Consider the following 19228-nt stretch of genomic DNA (forward strand, 5'->3'; position numbering starts at 1 on the left):
ATTCCCTGGGCTGGACCTGAGTTCAGAAGGCGACCTCCTCTTGGAGGACAAGGGGACTCTGCCCTGGAAGCTGGGCCTGAGCACTGGGATCTCCCACTCCGGGGACAGGCGCGCAGGGAAGGGCTGCCAGAGACACTTAGCAAGCAGCTAGGCCTCTCACTGGGACAAAGCACAGCCTGGTGCCACCAGATCACTTAAGGAAAAAGGCGGTGACTGTTTCTAAAAGTGCCTGCTCCCTGGCGGGGGAAGGCGGAGTGCTCTGAAGTTGCACTTAACTGCCACCACTAGAGTCATGACAAACCCGTAAAGTAAAAAAAAAAAAAAAAAGCTGGAAGAAGATGGAAAGACAAATTAGGCTAGAATCGTCATTAGGTATTTTCCAAATACTGTGTCCTCCGGGGAAATAACTAGACGTGCCCTATCACCAGACAGCACAAAACCACAGGAACCAGGAAGTGAAGAAAGAAGGGGACAGAACAGATCAGCTCTTCTAAAATAAAGGGGAAGATATGAAGGTGAAGAAGAAAAGCAAGAATTTATATGCAAAGACAGGCCGGAAGTCAGGACCCCTGGACCTGGTCCTATCACCTTGGGCAAGATACCTAAGCGGTGCGTCTGTGTGCTACGGATACGCGTCCTGCCTATCTCATCAGGCTTCTTGCGCAGGTCTCACAGGGTGAGACACGGTAAATCACTGTGAAATCTGTGAGACACAGCACGAATGTAAGGTAACAGCATCACCTACGTTGTCCTTCGCCTTCCAAAGAAAGAACAAGTACGTGGGAGCGTCACCTTCAGACAATTTTCTTCCCTGTCAGTTAACATCAAAGCCACTGGTCCTCTGGACTCTTAACAACAGCAACAAACAAAAAACAAAACGCAACAACAACCAAAAAACTAGCAGAAGAGAAATCAATCCCCAATTCCGAGTCTTAGTTTTCTAAAGAGAAATCCCTTTACGTACGTTTCAATTTTTTCTCCAATATTCAAGAGACCCAACGAAAAAGTTCTTCTGTATTCTTACCTTTTGAAGCTGCAGGAGCAAAGAGCCAGGAGGGAGGAAGCATCAGATATTGGAAAGAAATGGAAAAAAGAAATCACATACGGTTCTTTGTTATTGTACACAGCCAGCTGCTCCGCCAGCTGACGTACTGAAGACTCTGCCCAAACCCTCATCAATTACCCACACAGGTCTGAAGATGCCACCTTAAGAGGGCATCAGCAAAACGGGCCCGGCCTGCGCTGCGGCACATGAATCTCCTATCCCCACAAGTTACAATGACATGAAATACCTACATGCAGAAAAACTGGGGTGAAAATATGCAACATTTCCCTTTGTCAGCCCCGCACCCCCAGAATATAAGAACAGCTTCTGTGCTCCTGAAGAGCACACCGCAGCCCTCTTCAACCCTCAGCCAAGGCAGGGAAAGACATGGGAAAGCTACTCGGCGGGCCTCCTAGGTCCCCGCTGGCCCTCTGCGTCAAAGAGGAAGGGACTCACTCTTGGTCTGGGCGGAGAAGGTGAGGGTAAGCTTGGCGAAGAGGTCATTGTTCTCAAAGCGGTCTTCCTTCACCTTGGTCCAGAAGCAGTCCTGGGAAAGGTCCTCGGCGACAAACTGACAGAGGAAGATGTGAAGTTACTGCCTGAGAAACTCTCTCCGGCCTAGAAAACTGACCGAGATGCAAAAGAGGCCGCCGGCTGGTTACTGCCCACGTCACACTAGAAAGACTCCCACGAGATCAGGGAACAGCCAAGCTCTTCATGGTGGGACCGGGAGCTGGAAATTGCGGTCTGTGTGTTTATCGGAGATTATTCGAGAAATGGAGTCAGCTGTGCCCCTTATCTTCCTTCGGACCCAAACCCTCTCCTTTTAGAAGCACTAGGCTTGCTTTCGCACCTTCCCTTGCCCTCCGTTACATGTCTCCATCAACTGGACTGACCAAGCCAAAGGTATTTTATGAACAAGTCCCTAAGCTCTTCCATTTTAACTTGGTTTCCAAAAGTCATAGGCTGATGCAGACTCAGAGGGCTCTCAAACACGTACCATGCCAGGCAAACATACCCCGTGTAACTTGTTTACTGGGGGGGGCTGAATCCACAAATCCATGACCTTTGGATCAGCAAAATTATCTGCACCTTGAAGTCTGGTGAAATGACAAACTGTGTGCCACCACGGCACGTATATCCTCAGAGAAAAGGGCAGAATCATTAAAGACAAGCTGAGGTTTTATAGCAGAGTGCAGGGCTCAAAGAACTCTCCTACATGCCAGCTGGCATCCAGACTATGCCTACTACCTGCGGAATAAACGGAGCCATGAGCGGACCTTGAAGACAGGCAGACCTAAGCCAGAAGACAGGGTGGCCCGATCACGCACAAAACACAAAGCAGGAAACTGAAGCAGCTTCTTAAAACCTACTGATGAAGAGATGGACAGAAATTTACCTTGGACCAGTTTGGCCTCCGGAGCTGCACCTCTGGCTTGTAAACTTTCTTTGGGATTAATCCAAATGGCAGAACTGGGGCTGCAGGAACTCCAAATCCAACCGGTAGCGGTGGAGGGATGCCAGGGCCTCCAGGAAATGGAGGTGGGGGTGGGAGTCCACCAGGAAGAGGGGGAGGGGGAGGGAGCATCCCAGGTCCTCCAGGCAAGGGAGGAGGGGGTGGGGGGACACCAGGAACCCCAGGCAGAGGAGGGGGTGGGGGGACGCCAGGGACGCCAGGAACCCCAGGCAGAGGAGGGGGTGGGGGGACGTCAGGAACCCCAGGCAGAGGAGGGGGTGGGGGGATGCAGGGAGCCCCAGGCAGAGGAGGGGGTGGGGGGATGCAGGGAGCCCCAGGCAGAGGAGGAGGCGGTGGTGGTGGAGGAGGAATGGCCTCGCCCCCGGGAAGAAGGGGTGCAGGGACTGGGCTACCCCCTTCCAGTAAAGGGGGCGAGGTGGGAACGACAGGACCAGGACCACCGGAGGAGTCGCCAGGTAAAGGAGGGGCAGGGGGGAGGGCAGCCCTGACGGGAGGGGCCGCAGCGGCCGCTGCTGCGGAGAGCGAAGCCACTTCTTTCTTGGCGTCTTCCAGTTCCTTGGACAGCTTGGCAACCTACAGAAGTAATACCAGCGAAGCACTTCTCAGTCCACTTCAGGGACCACTGAGGCTGGAAAGAACCTGAGAAATGACCTAATCCAAACTTCTCACTTTACACAGGAAGAGGGTGAAAGGAGTCAGACAAACTGAAAGGCTCCACTTCAGATCACAGAGCTATTTAGACAGAGAAACAAACTAGAATTCAGGTCTGCATGTTCTTAGGTCAGCATGCTTTGCATTAAAAAGGCAACTTCAACCTTTATTTTAAACTCTCCTTTTGATTAGAAAATGCACAGATCTGGGAGTTCCCGTCGTGGCTCAGTGGTTAAGGAACCCAGATAAGCATCCATAAGGATGGGGGTTCAATCCCTGGCCTTGCTCAGTGGGTTAAGGATCCGGCATTGCCGTGAGCTGTGGTGTAGGTCACAGATGTGGCTCGGATCTGGCGTTGCTGTGCCTGTTGGTATAGGCTGGCGGCTACAGCTCCAGTTCAACCCCTAGCCTGGGAACCTCCATATCATATGTTGCAGTTGTGGCCCTAAAAAGACAAAAGACCCAAAAAAAGGAAAAGAAAATGCAAAGATCAAGTAAATCAAATATTCTGGCTACACAATTAACATTTGTGTTACACAGGTAATTATCTAACAACACAAATGATCAAGTTATGACCAGGATTTAAATACTTCTAACTGCAGAGCAGGTACAGAGACAACTAAAATAAGAGAAAATGAACAAATATGAAAACAGTTTATTTAGTACTTAGTCCTAAATTTATCAGAAGGCTAGTATCTTTATTTCTGGGTAGTACTGTGACTCACTGTATTTTGCTATGGGGTAAGCAATACATAATATAGAAAATTTGGAAAATGTAGAATAAGATAAAGAATAAAATGGGGAGTTCCCGTCATGGTGCAGTGGTTAACGAATCCAACTAGGAACCATGAGGTTGCGGGTTCAGTCCCTGGCCTTGCTCAGTGGGTTAACGATCTGGCGTTGCCGTGAGCTGTGGTGTAGGTTGCAGACGCAGCTCAGATCCCGAGTTGCCAAGGCTCTGGCGTAGGCCGGTGGCTACAGCTCCGATTCCCGACCCCTAGCCTGGGAACCTCCATATGCCGTGAGAGCGGCCCAAGAAATGGCAAAAAGACAAAAAAAAAAAAAAGAATAAAATGAAAGTTTATGCTTTTAAAAATACTTCCCACCTACTAGATTAGCTCTGAGAGTCTGAACCCTCTGGGAGTAAGAGGACAGAGTCCTGCCCCAAGGCTGGCTCACCCTGAGGCTGCTGATGGCAGGGACGGGGCTCTACTCTGTTCACACATTACCTCGCTTGTGAGCTGCGACACTTCTGCTTCCAAGTCCTGTTTCTCTGTGGTGATTTGCTGCTTTTCAGAATCCAGGGTGTTCTTTTCTCCCTGAAGATCGTGGAGCTTCTGCTCAAAGTCACTTTCCATCTTTTTCATTTCCACCTGTAGCTCATGTCGGGCTGTTAACTCTGAGTCCAGCTAGAGAAGAAAGAAATCAGGCTCCCAATAAGCTCTCCATCTCAGCAAAAGCACAGGGTTAGTCCCATAAATACCGTTCTGTGCTCATCCTTCATCTTTTGAGCTCAACTGACCCAAGAAATCCCTAGGGAAAAAAGCCACCATGATTTTGACTTTAAAGTCAAGGTGAAAGGAGAGGGAAACTAGGAATTATCTCCATAGTCTATCTATACCTAGTTATTTTAAACAAACAACCCTCCCCCCCCGCCACGATTTTAAAGACTTGGAACCAGGACAGCTAAGGTGCACAATCTCAGTAGTCTCAAGGATCAAAAACCTATCAACAGGAGTCCTTCACCAAAGAGAGAGAGACCTCAGACGTATTCCAGTTCCTCTTGTTCTATGGATAAGAGACCTGAAATGCCAAGCAGACCTGAGTGCTGTCAGTATGTATGAGACTGTCATCTGTCTCTCCTCCCGCTCAGGGCCCCAAGAACTGCGCAAACTCACAACTAACTAGATCCTCAAGATCACACCCATGCCACTCTCTCCTGCATCAGAAAGGTTTCCTCGGAGTTCCCGCAGTGGCACAAGAGGATTGGCATCTCTGCAGCGCCAGGATTCAGGATCGATCCCCAACCTGGCACAGTGGGTTAAAGGATCCGGCGTTGCCAAAGCTGCCACAGAGGTTGCACACCTGTGGGTTGGATCTGATCCCTGGCCTGGGAGCTCCAAAAGCCGCAGGATGGGGGGAAAAAAAAAGGTTTCCCCTGTGAACAGCTATTGTATACTGAATGCTTTCAAAATAACACATGTAACTGCTTCACATGTCAGGAAAATCAAAATCCTGAGACAAAGAAATTGTTGTCCAATTATTACTATCTTTCCTACATACCTTTTTCTCCAACTCTGCAGCTTTGGCTTCAGATTTCTCGACCTTTGTTTTATCAATCATTTGATCTGAAAAGAAGGAAAAGAGTCAGGAAGTAAAACTCCCAATTCCCGTCTGTCCTTCCCACTGCCTACGCCCAAGCCTGTCCACATAACCAAATGGCAGTCTTTGTCCCAGGCGTTAATTTCTCTTATACTTCTTAATGTTCTGCACTAAACAAAGAAATGGAACTTTCAGGTAAGTTCAACATATAATTTCTGGGGTTATTATGCAGTAAGGCCACCACACAGGTGGCAGAGAGAATGCCTACAAGGAACACTTAGGACTCTCTGGGCGCAGCGGAAATCACAGACAGGAGCTCAAGTCCCTTCGAGAGGTGGCGTGGGAGTTCCTGCTGTGGTGCAGTGGGTTAAGAGTCTGACTGCACCAGCTCGGGGCGCTGGAGAGGCTCGGGTTCGACCCCTGGCCCGGAGGAGTGGGTTAAAGGATCTGGCTCTGGAACTCCACATGCCTCAAAGAGGACCATTAAAAACAAACAAACAAGCAAGGTGGGGTGCTGTATGAAGAGGGGTACCTTTTCAGAATCACGTGCAAATAAAATAAAGGTCTGTATACTCCTAGCAGAGACGTTAGTTATCACCTAAGGGGGGCAAACACGGAAGTACCCAGGGGCTAGAAAAGTATCTACTCAAACTTTCACTGAAAGAAAGATGCAGAACGAAAGGGAGAGGGCCTGTTTTAAGGACGCAGAGAGGGGAATATGCTCACCAATCAGTCCCTCGATATCGATCTGGAGGTGCCGGCACTTGAAGTCAGGATCAGCCCCGTTCTTGTGCAGAACTATCTGAGAGATGCACTCTTCAATCAGCTTATAGTACTGCGGTCTACAAAAGAAACACAACGAGGTTAGGAGAGGAAAACCGCCACACAATTCAGGATCGAGAAGAGTTACCTGCTTTGACAATCGAAGTACCTGAGGATAAATGTTCCGGAAAAGACTTTTTCATAAAATCATGCACAGTGTTGCTGCCATGCTAAGAAATCCCCCTCTTCCGCATCCGCTACCCTATCGACTCCGGATTCAAAACTTCTAGCCATCTGCCTCCTCGTCGAATCCTCTCCCACCTAAATCTGGGCTTGATCCTGCCTGCCGTGGACAGGACCGCCGGCAAGCCTCTTCTCTACTGCTTGAATCTCATGTTCCAACATGAAAGAACTTCATCTATTTTTTTATTTTTTTGCTTTTTTTAGGGCTGCACCTATGGCATATGGAGGTTCCCAGGCTAGGGGTCGAGTCGGAGCTGTAGCCACTTCCTACACCACAGCCACAGCAACGCAGAATCCGAGCTGCGTCTGCGACCTACACCACAGCTCACGACAATGCCGGATCCTTTAACCTACTGAGCGAGGCCAGGGATTGAACCCGCCACCTCATGGTTCCTAGTTGGATTCATTTCCAGAGCGCCACAAAAGGAACTCCCCCACATGAAAGAACCTGAAATTGCTGCCTTCCTTGGTATCCTCTTCACGCCTGCACCCGCCTACTCAGAGAGAAGGGCCATTCACCTTAGCACTCTCATCTCCTCCACGGACTAAAGAGACAACTCTTTTGATATCTGAGCCTAAAAACAAACTCTATCCATGTCTGTGTCATTTCCTCTTCTCTGCAGATAATCTCCGAACTGAAGGATTTTGTTCTCACCACTTGGGCTCAAATTCCAAACCTCCCACAAGCATAACCGTCTTACCTGGCCTCATAGTCATTTCGGACTAAGAGCAGGTGCTGCAGGATGGACAGGAAGTGTGGCTCCGCCTTCGAATCCTTTACTGTGTTTAAGAGAATCTGGAAGACTTCACTGAAGTCAGTGGAGAAGATAAGGCTAAGGAAAGCTTTTATTTAGAAACTATGTCTGCCCAGCTCTAGGGAAAAGCAGCAAGACGCCGCTTCTTTCATAAGCTGTTCCTCCTGTAAAACCCTGCTCCAAACTTTAAGCTCTGTTAACTTCCTCTGCCCATGGGACCAGTGAGTATACTATGCATGGGAAAAAGAAAATTCCGGAGTTCCCGTCTTGGTGCAGTGGTTAACAAATCCGACTAGGAACCATGAGGTTGCGGGTTCAGTCCCTGGCCTTGCTCAGTGAGTTAACGATCTGGTGTTGCCGTGAACTGTGGTGCAGGTCGAAGACGTGGCTCAGATCCAGTGTTGCTGTGGCTCTGGCGTAGGCCGGTGGCTACAGCTCCGATTAGACCCCTCGCCTGGGAACCTCCATATGCCGTGGGAGTGGCCCAAGAAATGGCAAAAAGACCAAAAACAAAAACAAAAAAAAAAAAAGAAAAGAAAAGAAAATTCCTAATACTTGGCTTGAAAATCAAGCAGTGGACAAAAACAGAGATAACCTCCTCAAGGTCACTTGTGGCAAGGTATCAACAGGTAACCACACTATTCCCTCGATTAGCCTCAGGGATACATACGAGAGGGCAAACCGAACCCCCACTCCCTGACTTGTTTATGTTCTCCAAAAACCAGCTCTACATCTTTCTTTTTTTTTTTGCACCCGTGGCAAATGGAAGTCCCCAGGCTAGAGGTCAAACCAGAGTTGCAGGCAGAGCAGCGCCAGAACCAAGCTGTATCTGCAGCCATACCGCAGCTCATGGCAACACCAAATCCTTAACCCCCTGAGCGAGGCCAGGGATTAAACCCACATCCTCATGGACACTAGTTGGATTCATTACTGCTGAGCCACAATGAGAACTCTCCAGCTCTACATTTGAATAAGCTAAAGCTATCACCTTCAAGGAGGTTTGTGTTAACTGTGATGGCTGTTTCCATGCTGAGCAGCCCTCCAATCACCTTTCCCCACGTCCCTGGTCCACGGTGAGGTAAATAAATCCAACAGCAATCAAAAGGTACATGCTTTATCTACGGAGAAGACAGGGCTAATGCCCGATCCTGAATCATCAACCCACACCATCCCGTCCGGGGACCTGCAGCTGAAGGTCTTCTCTGTCTTGGAGCCAGTCAATAAAAGGATATTCCATCTCCATTCGAATGTCGTCCAGCCGTCCCTTCAGATCATAGGAATCTTCTTCTCCTTGTTCATCAAATACATTTAACTGTACTCTCATATCATCATTTTCAATCTCTCGAAGCTCCTGTCAATGGAAAAATCTGGGTCAGGGAACCCAGAAGTGGCCTATGCTGGCTAGAGACCCACATCTTTCAACTTGGTTTTTAAACTAAAAAGCAGTTATCCCAGGGCAGGAAGCAGCCAGCCCAGCCACACCGACGAAGAGCTGCATCTCACCTGCAACACTTGATGCAGCCCCAAGCGCATCAGTTCACTCCGGATGTGAACTCGGAAGTCAAGTTCTTCAGCTGGCGTGATGAGAGCATTGATCAGCTGCAGACACCCCACCTGCGGTGAGAACATTCAGCAGGTCGGTCAACTCAGCTCCTAGAGATCAGGGCGCCGCTCTCCTGACACGCATTCGGAGGCCCCAAAAGAAAACCTAGAGGATGCAGTACAGAAACTACAAGAAGGACTCTCTGTTACAGAAATATAACCCGGGTGAAACACAGGTCTGGAGGGCTCAGAGGTCTAAAGGAGTCCAGGGATTTGATGGTATAATTTGTTCTAGGCCTTGATTTTCCTAGCTTGTAAATAAATACCAGGCCTTTTTTCCATCTCAGAATGAGGAAAACAGTTCTTTCTCTGCCCTCCTTGGAGAGACGAACAATCGTTTTTCCTTTCAGAAGGAACTCGAAATGTAAAACACACAGGTGGGAACCACTCCACGTGTTCTCTTAAAAGGTCAAAGGAACCTTGACTTCCACTCTTGGGCCCAGCTGCATGGGGTTTACATGCCTTGAGAGCAATCGAAGTCCCACTCTTTAATCCGTCCAGCAGTGGCTGAAAACGCTCCATCTCATCCATTTCAGCTCTTTCTGTCATGGCTTCCAAAACCCTTTCATTCCTGCACGAGAGAGAGGAACGGGAGAGAACCGTGGGGGGGTTCTGACACCGACACGCCCAACACGGAGGTTACATGGGGGCACAGATCGGTGAGGAAACAGTGTCAACGTCTGGATTTCTCACACTGTTCTTCTCACCACCTACAGTAAGTAGTGGCCAGATCTACGGAAAACTAAAGACCGTCTCTTCAGAAAAAGGCACTCCCTAAAATCCACCCCTCAGCTCCTATCCATGTTAACCAAATTGAGATTCTTTTTCTTCTTTTTTTAATGTTAAATGATTAATCTTTTAAAACCTGAAGTGTAGCTGATTTACAATGTTATGTTAGGTTCAGGTGTACAGCAAAGTGATTCAGTTTTATACACACACACACCACATACACGCACATGTGTGTGTATGTGGTGGGTGTGTCTATGGACCCCTGTTCTATGGTGTATAAATTAGTACAAATTTTGGAGGGGCATTTAACAGTATCAATTTTTTAACGCACATAACAATGGCCTACTTCCAGAAATATATCTAATATAAATGCATAAATGTAAAATAATATCTATCCAAAGAACATATGTACAAGAAGTGATCATTTTGATCATATAGTAGAAGCCCAAATACGCTAAACAAAAAAATTCTATCTAAAAATCAAGCAATGAAGGAGTCATTAAATTATGGGACACACATAGTATGAAATGCTAAAGAAAGAGCCACTGAAGATAGTAACGCAAATGAGCAAGTACTGTCGCAGACAATGTCCAAGACCTACCTGTGTTAAATAAAAACAAGCTGAAAAAAATGATGGAATTATTTAGCATTTGTTAAACCAAACCCCTTCACAAAAATTAAAATCTATCTGATACATGGGATGGGTTTGATAAGCAAAAGCCGTCTTTCCTTAAGTCTAAGACATCATCTTTTGGAGCAGCAGGTGTGTTAGAATCCAGGAAGTGCCAGAAACTGTGCCAGAAAATAGTCTATGAGACTATACCACGCCATTCACAGTGGCGACCTCTGCAGACCAGGATGTGCCAAAGGGATGAAGCTGTTAAATTTCACTTCACAGATTTCTATGTTGTATGAATTTGAAAAATAATGACGTGTTACTTCTGAATTTTAAAATCAAATGTAAAAAGAAACCCGTCCTAGACAATACAGACATTAGCAGAGATGTAGGAGCCAGCCTGCTATGCCTAGATGGGCGGTGGTGCACTCAGACCAGCCTCCCTCTCTTAACCATCTTTCTTAACTATTACGATTCAGTGTCCACATAAGAAATACAGCCTTACCTACTACTTAAGACTAAGTGGACATCCAGGCAACTCAGTATTTCTCTAGACTAAGGAAGACGGCAAGAAAGAAAAATGGAAAAGAGACGCGAGTCCAGCACGTACATGTCCTCCGGCTGCGGGAGGATGCAGAGGGCAGAGAGCAGTTTGGCCGCATCGATCATCATGTTGGGCACAGCAGGATCCATGGCTCTGACCAGCAGCAGAATCCCTTCTTCGGTCTCCAGCATGGTCTTGATTCCAAACTGGAGGGACAAAAACAGTAAGGGAAGCTTGAAGGTGAGAGCATCTAACCAGGGCCAAGTTCACGGCTGGTACCTCCCCAAATCTGTGTACTGAAGTCCTAACCCCCAGACCTGAGGTGTAACTTTATAAGGAAATAGGCTTCCTGGCAGATGAAATCAGTTAAGTTACAATGAGGTCGGACTAGAGTAAGGTGGGCCCTAACCCAGTGTAGCTGATGTCCTTTTAAAAAGGGGAAAATTTGGACACAGACATGCACACAGAGAGGACACCACGCGAACACAAAGGCAGAGGGTGGGGTGATTTGTCTACCAGCCAAGGGATGTCAAAGATTGCCAGCGAGACCCCAGAAGCCAGGAGAGAGGCCTGGACAAACTCCTTGACCTTGGACCTATAGCCTCTAGAACTGTGAGACAAATGAACTTGGCTGTTTAAGACACCCAGTTTGCAGTATTTTGTTACAGCAACCCTAGCAAGCGAATATGGGGGTAGAACACTTTCCCCAATACAGCTGAACAGAAATCAACTTAGCAAAATAATTTTCCAGGAGACACAAGAGAATGCTGTAACTTCTAAGAATAGCAATCTTTGATTCTTGATCTTTTCAACTGCGCCCTCCAATCCAAAGGAATAATTATAATAAAATTAAACAGTGAAGAAGACAGATTAGCACTCAGGAACAAATAACTGTGGGCTCCCTAGGTTTAAGTACTAAATAGACATAAAAAGATGCTACAGCAGGAGCAGACTGGGTAAAACAACCAAAAAAAAAGTGAATAAAGTAAACTTTTCAAAAATAGTACTACAGGTCCAGAAAATTCAAGAACTAGGAGTTCCCTCTTTGGCAAAACAGGATCAGTCTCTGCAGCACCAGGACACAAGTTCAAACCCCAGCTTGGTGGAGTGGGTTAGAGGATCTGGTATTGGTGTTGCTACAGCTGTAGTGCAGGTCACAGCTGCGGCTGGGATATGATCCCTGCCTGGCCTGGGAACTCCACGCGCTGTGGGTTAGCCAAAAAAAGGAAAACACGAGAGCTCCTGTTGTGCCACAGCAGAAACGAATCTGACTAGCATTCGTGAGGATGTGGGTTCAATCCCCGGCCTCACTCAGTGGGTCAGGGATCTGGCATTGCCACGAGCCGCAGTGTAGGTTGCAGACATTGCTTGGATCCCATGTTGCTGTGGCTGTGGTGGAGGCCAGCAGGCACAGGTCCGATTTGACCCCTAGCCTGGGAACTTCCATATGCCGCAGGTGGGGCCCCAAAAACCAAAAAAAGAAAAAAAACAGGAGAGAATTAGCAAAACAAAGTATAAACAGAGGAAGATCAGTGAAGCTATCCTCTGAAACTGACATGAGAACTGGGGGACGAGACCCATAAAAGCATGTGTATTTGGCAATCAAAAAGTCACAATACTAAAAAGGAAAGCTAGAGGCTTCGAACCTCATATTCGTAGGTCCTTTTTTGAGTCTGCCAGTAGGAGAGAGAGATCGGGGGCCGCGATGGGGGTCGGGTAGGAACGGGAAACTCTCACCTTGTTGTTCATAAACGCTTTCAAGCAGCGGATGATCTCATGCTTGTTACGGCTGTCGTAGCTTCTGCATGCGGAGAACACCATCAGTGAAGCCCCTTGATTCTACACCCTTTCTTGCATCTGACTTCTCAGTCCCGTCAACAAGGGTCTTAGGAATACCCTCAACTAGTAGCTGAGTAAATTTTAGCACACAGCACTTTGCCCTGAAATACTAGCAAAAAGAGAAACTGAAGCAGGAATCTTCCCATTAACCCCTTCTAGGCACCTAAGCACTAAATTCTATCAGGATTTCATCCCATCTATTACTGCTTGCCTCGCTATATCAAAGGTTCATGTCTGTACTTCCAGGAGGTACAGGCCCTGTGTTTCGTTTTGGAAAGACCCTGGGAAGAAGAGAAATCATTTTGGGTCAGGCTGGCTTCAAGGTAACCTAGCCTAAGACAATGCAAGGTATCCCCAGAGAGATTCCAACCCCGAGGACTATCATAAAGCTAGTCCCCAAGGGACCAAGAGCACTGGGAGACCACCAACGAGAGAGGACCCAGGCTGGATCCCAGGGGAACTTCGGACCCTGTTTCCAGACTGGCTAAGAGCCTGTGCGGGGAGACTCAGGCTTAAGTGGTACGTGTTCTGTGTTATTCGACGTGAAACCTCAGTTCCCCCTCCTTTTCTTGTACCTATAATCATCACTCATTCTCTGGTCACTCCAATAATGAACCCCACTCTCAGCTAGGAGCTGAGGGTCCCAGGCCATAACTTTATATGTAACTGCCATTTCCTCCTTTAGAGCAAACAGCCAAGTCCCCTCCTACCCTCTGGCTAGAAGATGCCAAGGCTTGGAAGTCCTCACCCAGCAGTCTCCTCTTTCTCATCATGAAGTCGTTTAAGGATGTCCAGTAAGGAGGCCAGGCCCTCAGCACCGAACGTTTGCACCCAACTGTAAGGAACAGACGAAGACAATGCAACATCAAACCAAACCAAGAAATACTTATTAGCAAAGGAGAGCGTATCCTAGCACCTCCTCACTCCCAAGCCAGAACATTCTCGTTCTTCCTGACCCCCCCACACCCCGAACTCTAACATGGGGCTCTCACGCCTGCTACCGCCCTGGACCCTCACCTGACAGGGTTGTTGTTGAGGGAGACACGAAGGGACTCCAGGCAGCTGAGCAGAGGCATATCCCGCAGGCCTGACCTCAGCTCCTGAATGTACATCATAGCCGACCTGGAGCTCTCCTTCTGGCTCATGCCCTAGAAAGGAGCATACATACCAAGATTAACAAACCCTGGACTCAGTCGCAAACTGGAGTGGAGTTAGTTAGTAATAATATGAGGGCAGACACCCGTGCTACATTCCACCAAACTATGTGAGACTCAGAATATATCCGTCCCATGACCCATACATACTTCATGAAGATGGAATCAGGCAAAAAGTATGTAAGAAAAGTGACCCAAATGAGAGTAATAATAAGTAGGCTTATTGGAGTTCCCACTGTGGCTCAGCGGTTAGTGAACCCGACTAGCATCCATGAGGACACGGGTTCGATCCCCGGCCTCGATCAGTGGGTTAAGGATCCAGCATTGCCGTTGAGCTGTGCTGTAGGTCGCAGACGGTGGCTTGGATCCTGCACTGCTATGGCTGTGGCACAGGCCGGCAGCTGTAGTTCCAATTGGACCCCAGGCCTGGGAACCTCCATATGTCACAGGTTCGGCCCTAAAAAAACAGAAAGATCAAAAAAAAAAAAAAAAAAAAAAAAAAAAAAGGTAGGCTTATATAAAAGAAGGAAACAGAACTGATGTGGACAGGAATGTTCTATAAAAGCGGCAAAACAAACAGGTCCAAGATAAGGGCAGAGCCTCCCGAGTCCCGGGCGCCGGCCAGGACTCACGGCCTTGGAGGTGTGCAGGTACTGGGACACCATCTCTCTCTTGATGATGATATCCTTCTCCCTCAGAGGCTGCTGCTTCTCCTCGTTCAGGTTCATGTCCAGCTAGGAGGGGGAGAGACGGGGGGGGGGGGGATTGCTTGAATTCCTTACCAGTTTTCCTGTTTAGTATTCAGTATACCTAGCGAAGAGATGGCTACGTTAAGTTCTTCCTGAATAAATAAATCTTCCTGATCCCTAGAGAGTTAAGCTATTACGGATGATGAGAATTCCTCGGGGATGAATGTGGTTATCAACATCTTAAACACCAACAGACATTTTTATACATACACACCTAAATTTTTTCCTAACAAAAATGGACTCTGGAGTTCCCGTCGTGGCGCAGTGGTTAACGAACCCGACTAGGAACCATGAGGTTGCGGGTTCGGTCCCTGCCCTTGCTCAGTGGGTTAACAATCCGGCATTGCCGTGAGCTGTGGTGTAGGTTGCAGACGCAGCTTGGATCCCGTGTTGCTGTGGCTCTGGCGTAGGCCGGTGGCTACGGCTCCGATTGGACCCCTAGCCTGGGAACCTCCATATGCCGCGGCAGCGGCCCAAGAAATAGCAAAAAGACCAAAAAAAAAAAAAAAAAAAAATGGACTCTATGTTAAGATTCATTTCCCCTGCGCTGCAAAGGGAACTCCCTAGTTCAACATTTTAAATTTGAGAAAGTTCATATAAAAATACGAATTCCTATAACCAAGTGATGTAGTAAGTCAGCAAATTTAAGATTATGGGGGAGTTCCTGTCATGGTGCAGTGGTTAACGAATTCGACTAGGAACCATGGGGTTGCGGGTTCAGTCCCTGGCCTTGCTCAGTGGGTCGAGGATCTGGCTTTGCCATGAGCTGTGGTGTAGGTTGCAGACATGGCTCGGATCCTGAGTTGCTGTGGCTCTGGTGTAGACCGGCAGCTACAGCTCCGATTCGACCCCTAGCCTGGGAACCTCCATATGCCGTGGGAGCGGCCCAAGAAAAGGCAAAAAGACAAAAAAAAAAAGATTATGGGAAACTCGGCAGGTCAGACAGTTTCTTCCACAAACTTTTTTATGGCAATAGCAAGGATAAAAGAGAGACAGGGAAACCTGCAGTTCAGATGAAACTTAGGAGAATATTGCAATGGACCTTATCTGGAATCTTTATTTCTACAAACAGACTATTTTTTAAAAAATGACCTATCTAGGGAAAGCTGAATGCTGGCTATGATATTTGATGCTACAAAACAGTTATTGGTTTTTTTTAATGTATATATTAGAGATTTCTGGATTCTTTTGAAAAACAGAAATATCTGGAGTTCCCATCATGGATCAGAAGTTAACGAAACCAACTAGCACCCATGAGGACGTGGGTTCGATCCCTGGCCTCGCTCAGTGGGTTAAGGATCCAGTGTTGCCATAAGCTGTGATACAGAACACAGACGCAGCTCGGGTCCTGTGTTGTTGTGGCTGTTATGGCTACAGCTCTGATTCAACCCCTAGCCTGGGAACCTCCATATGTTGTAGGTGTGCCCTAAAGGGACAAAAAGACACACACACAAAAAGAAATAGCTGGCACTTCTGGGCTACTACTCCCAATTGGAATGCTATGAAACTACTGGAACTGAATTGTGATTGGCCTTTCTAACAAAAATGCCGAAAAGCCTTCATTTTACCACAGCCACTTCTCCTTTGCAGCATCTGTCTGGCCTGTTTCACTCATTCCTGCCAGCTCCCCGGCCCTAGAGACATCTAAATTTGCAACCCAAGGCCAAGAGGGTGTCTTGATAGATCCTATTCTTAGACTCAACACACCTGGGTTGTCACGAGACAAACTGAAAGCTTCAGTGGAAAGCAGTAACAGCGCTACTGGTTGACTGTCGACTAAATACCAGGCCTCGTGTTAAGGGTTTTAAGGCCAGGCTTGTAATTAAGTTCGGCCTGACACTAGTCTCAATTTGAATCTGAGCTCCAAAATCCAAGTGAATATACAGCTGTTATAAAACCTTACATGCATGTGTTTAGAACTTTAAAGACTTCTCACTAGTGGACACTCACTGAGGGTCCTTCCCACTCTGTTCCTCACTGAGAACAGCAAAATCAGGCACCTCCAGGCACAGTTCATTCCTGAACTGACCTTGGTCACAATCTTTAAAGATTTTCGAGGGATGACAGCATCAGGATTCTCTTTCCAGGTTCATCACTAAACAGAAGGCCTTGGGCAAACGATGCTTTCCATGCCCCAGTTGCTTCTTTGTACAGATTTTGCTGTGAATGTCCTAAAACTTTCCCTACTCCGGCTAACCACAAGGTCGTCGCCACACAACATGAGTTGGCTCATTCGCCCGATGTCCTGGTGGCTCAAGCGGTGCTGGGCTGAAGGACACTAACAAAGCGGTCAGTGAGCAGGTATTTCCAAGCCTCATGTACAGATTCCAATCTTACGGACTGGTGCTTGGATGTTCAGTCCTTTCATTAATGGGACTGCTATTAAGTTCTCTGTTAAGCCTGGAGTTTTCTGTAATTAAGGGCTAGTTACGGGGGACTGTACACAAAAAGGGCCTACTGTGCCCATAAACGCATCATCCAGAAGCAGCCATGTTTTTGGGTAGGAAACTTACCAGCATCTGTTCAAAGAGGACTAGGACTTGCTCATCGGAAACATCCTGCAATGACTGTGCTGTGGGATCGTCCCCATATGATGCAGAAGAATTTCTATTTGCAGAATTAGGCTTTTCTTTCTCCTTCTTAATTCTCATGCTGGTAAACCTCTCCAGCTGAGAAAGAAAAAAAAGTATTAGCAGTGATCCAATTCACTTACACAACACACTACACGTCAAAGAGCCCACCCTCTAACTTCTGACAGGGGCGTGGTTCCTCTGGCTGTGGGCAGCTGAAGAGCCTTTGGACATGAGAAAAAGAAACTGGTCTTCCCTGCAGCTAAGTTACTACACTGACTTCGTACTCTCGCCTTCATCCAAAGATACGAGGACTGAAGGATTCAGATGTGGAACCTCCCTAAAAAGAGAAAACTCTGCTCTTCAGCTCCCCTGCCATTTCTAGGCCCTCCGGCAGCACCGAACTGAAAGCACCTTAGGTACGGAGTGCTCGGTAAAAGGCCCTGTGTTTCCCACTCGCTGCCCAATAACGAACGTGGCCGAGCACTCCATCTCTCCCCTCCAGAGGTGAGCGTGACCATGGATCTTAATAGCTACAAGTCCTATCAATCAACAAGGAACTGCCTTAAAACCAGGAACCGTTCCTTTGTCTTTCTCCTCCACAGCACTTGTGTGAGGTATGCAGCAAAAGTTCAACACATATTCTCCAAAACCCCTCTGCGAAGAGACATTCGACTTCAGGGGCACGTGGGCCATGCCTCTGCCAACCCAATGCTTAAGAACCACTCCTGAAACCTCAAGTGCAGACATGCAGTTCAAAAAGAGCTACCAGTAAGATACAGCTGACTGGAACAACCTGTTTGAAAATAATCATCAATTTGTGCAAGCATCCTGGGACTTCACATGATGTGAGCAGCATCCAGACAGCAAGTTAGCTCAGAGTTTAAAGACACACCTCATCTTGGAAGCCAGTGAATATGCCAGGGAAAAGCATGCAATGGGCCAAACAGAGCAAAGCGTTAGGAAAAAGCTTTGGGATGGCATGAGAATAGAACCCAAATCACATTTATAATTTGTAGAAACTCAAAATTATGGTACTAGGTAGATAGAGTGTAGGAAATGAGCCATGCACATGCTGAACAAAATTTCCTTACCTCATCTGCCATGAGCCGCTTCAGAGTCTAGGAAACAGGGAAAAGGAGGGAGAAGAAAGAGAAGAGAGATCAGTGGAGTGCTAGGAAACCTCCCAAACACCAGATGGGCTGGGGAAAAAGGAAGAGGAAACAAGCGGAAAGGATCTAGCTCCTTCCCACAAGCCAGAAGATTCTGCCCGACTCCTTACTCCTTGGCACATCCCCTCAGTAAGGGCAGGAGGGGTTTTTTAGGCCACAGATACAGAATAACTCTTTGGGGAAAAAAGGTGGAGACCTGAAAAGACTGGAACTCCAATGACGGATAAACCTATGAGATGTGCTCAACTTCCTTAGTAAACAAGGAAACGCGGGCTAAAACCGCACCGAGACATCACTTCACAGTCTCAGGATGTGCACAGATTTTCGTGGGAGTCTAGTCCTAGAGCAGTGGGAGCTCTCACACGCTGTCGGCGGTAAGAAATGTAAGCTGCTAGGCCACTCTGGAAAGTGGCATGGCATCGCCTGGTAAAGTTAAACATACTACAGCTCAATATATCAACTGCTACACATCTACCCTTCAGAAACAAATATAGCAGGCTGAGTATAACAAGAATGTTCAGAGTTCCTATCGTGTTGCAGTGGAAACGAATCCAACTAGGAACTATGAGGTTGCGGGTTCGAACCCTGGCCTCGCTCAGTGTGTTAAGGATCCGGCGTTGCCATGAGCTGTGGTGTAGGTCGCAGAGGCAGCTTGGATCCGGTGTGGCTGTGGCTCTGGCATGGCTGTGGCTGTGGCTCTGGCGTAGGCCAGCAGCTGTAGCTCCGATTCAGCCCCTAGCCTGGGAACCTCCATAGGCCGTGGGTGCCGCCCTAAAAAGAAAAGAAAAACAAAAAAACAAAAAAACAAGAACGTTCATAGCTACACCATAAGATCTAAAACAGAGAACAATCCAAATAGCCATTAGGAATAGAATGGATAAGCTGATATTAACAGTACAGTGAAAAACAATTTCACAAAGAGAATAAATGAACATCCAAACATAAAGTGAATTATTATTTCATTTACACTGAGATGAAAAGGATGCAAAACTACATTA

At 47.4% G+C, this 19228-nt stretch overlaps 1 protein-coding gene across 3 annotated transcripts in view; it reads right to left on the reverse strand.

Annotated features, from left to right (window-relative positions):
• DIAPH1 (diaphanous related formin 1) overlaps positions 1-19228 on the reverse strand; it is a 112420-nt gene that overhangs the window by 63894 nt on the left and 29298 nt on the right. The window contains exons 2-18 of one of the 3 annotated variants that reach the window (XM_021077845.1): positions 18153-18179; positions 17002-17157; positions 14372-14473; positions 13603-13733; positions 13334-13420; positions 12484-12547; positions 10813-10952; positions 9320-9428; positions 8759-8869; positions 8488-8606; positions 7202-7318; positions 6222-6337; positions 5457-5521; positions 4403-4582; positions 2445-3095; positions 1502-1616; positions 1025-1033 (exon numbers count right to left, since the gene is read on the reverse strand). In XM_021077845.1, coding sequence (XP_020933504.1) covers positions 1025-1033; positions 1502-1616; positions 2445-3095; positions 4403-4582; positions 5457-5521; positions 6222-6337; positions 7202-7318; positions 8488-8606; positions 8759-8869; positions 9320-9428; positions 10813-10952; positions 12484-12547; positions 13334-13420; positions 13603-13733; positions 14372-14473; positions 17002-17157; positions 18153-18179 — 2299 coding nt within the window. 3 annotated transcript variants of the gene reach the window in all.

The sequence above is a fragment of the Sus scrofa genome, chromosome 2, assembly GCF_000003025.6.
Source record: "Sus scrofa isolate TJ Tabasco breed Duroc chromosome 2, Sscrofa11.1, whole genome shotgun sequence".
In the NCBI taxonomy this organism is placed as follows: domain Eukaryota; kingdom Metazoa; phylum Chordata; class Mammalia; order Artiodactyla; family Suidae; genus Sus; species Sus scrofa.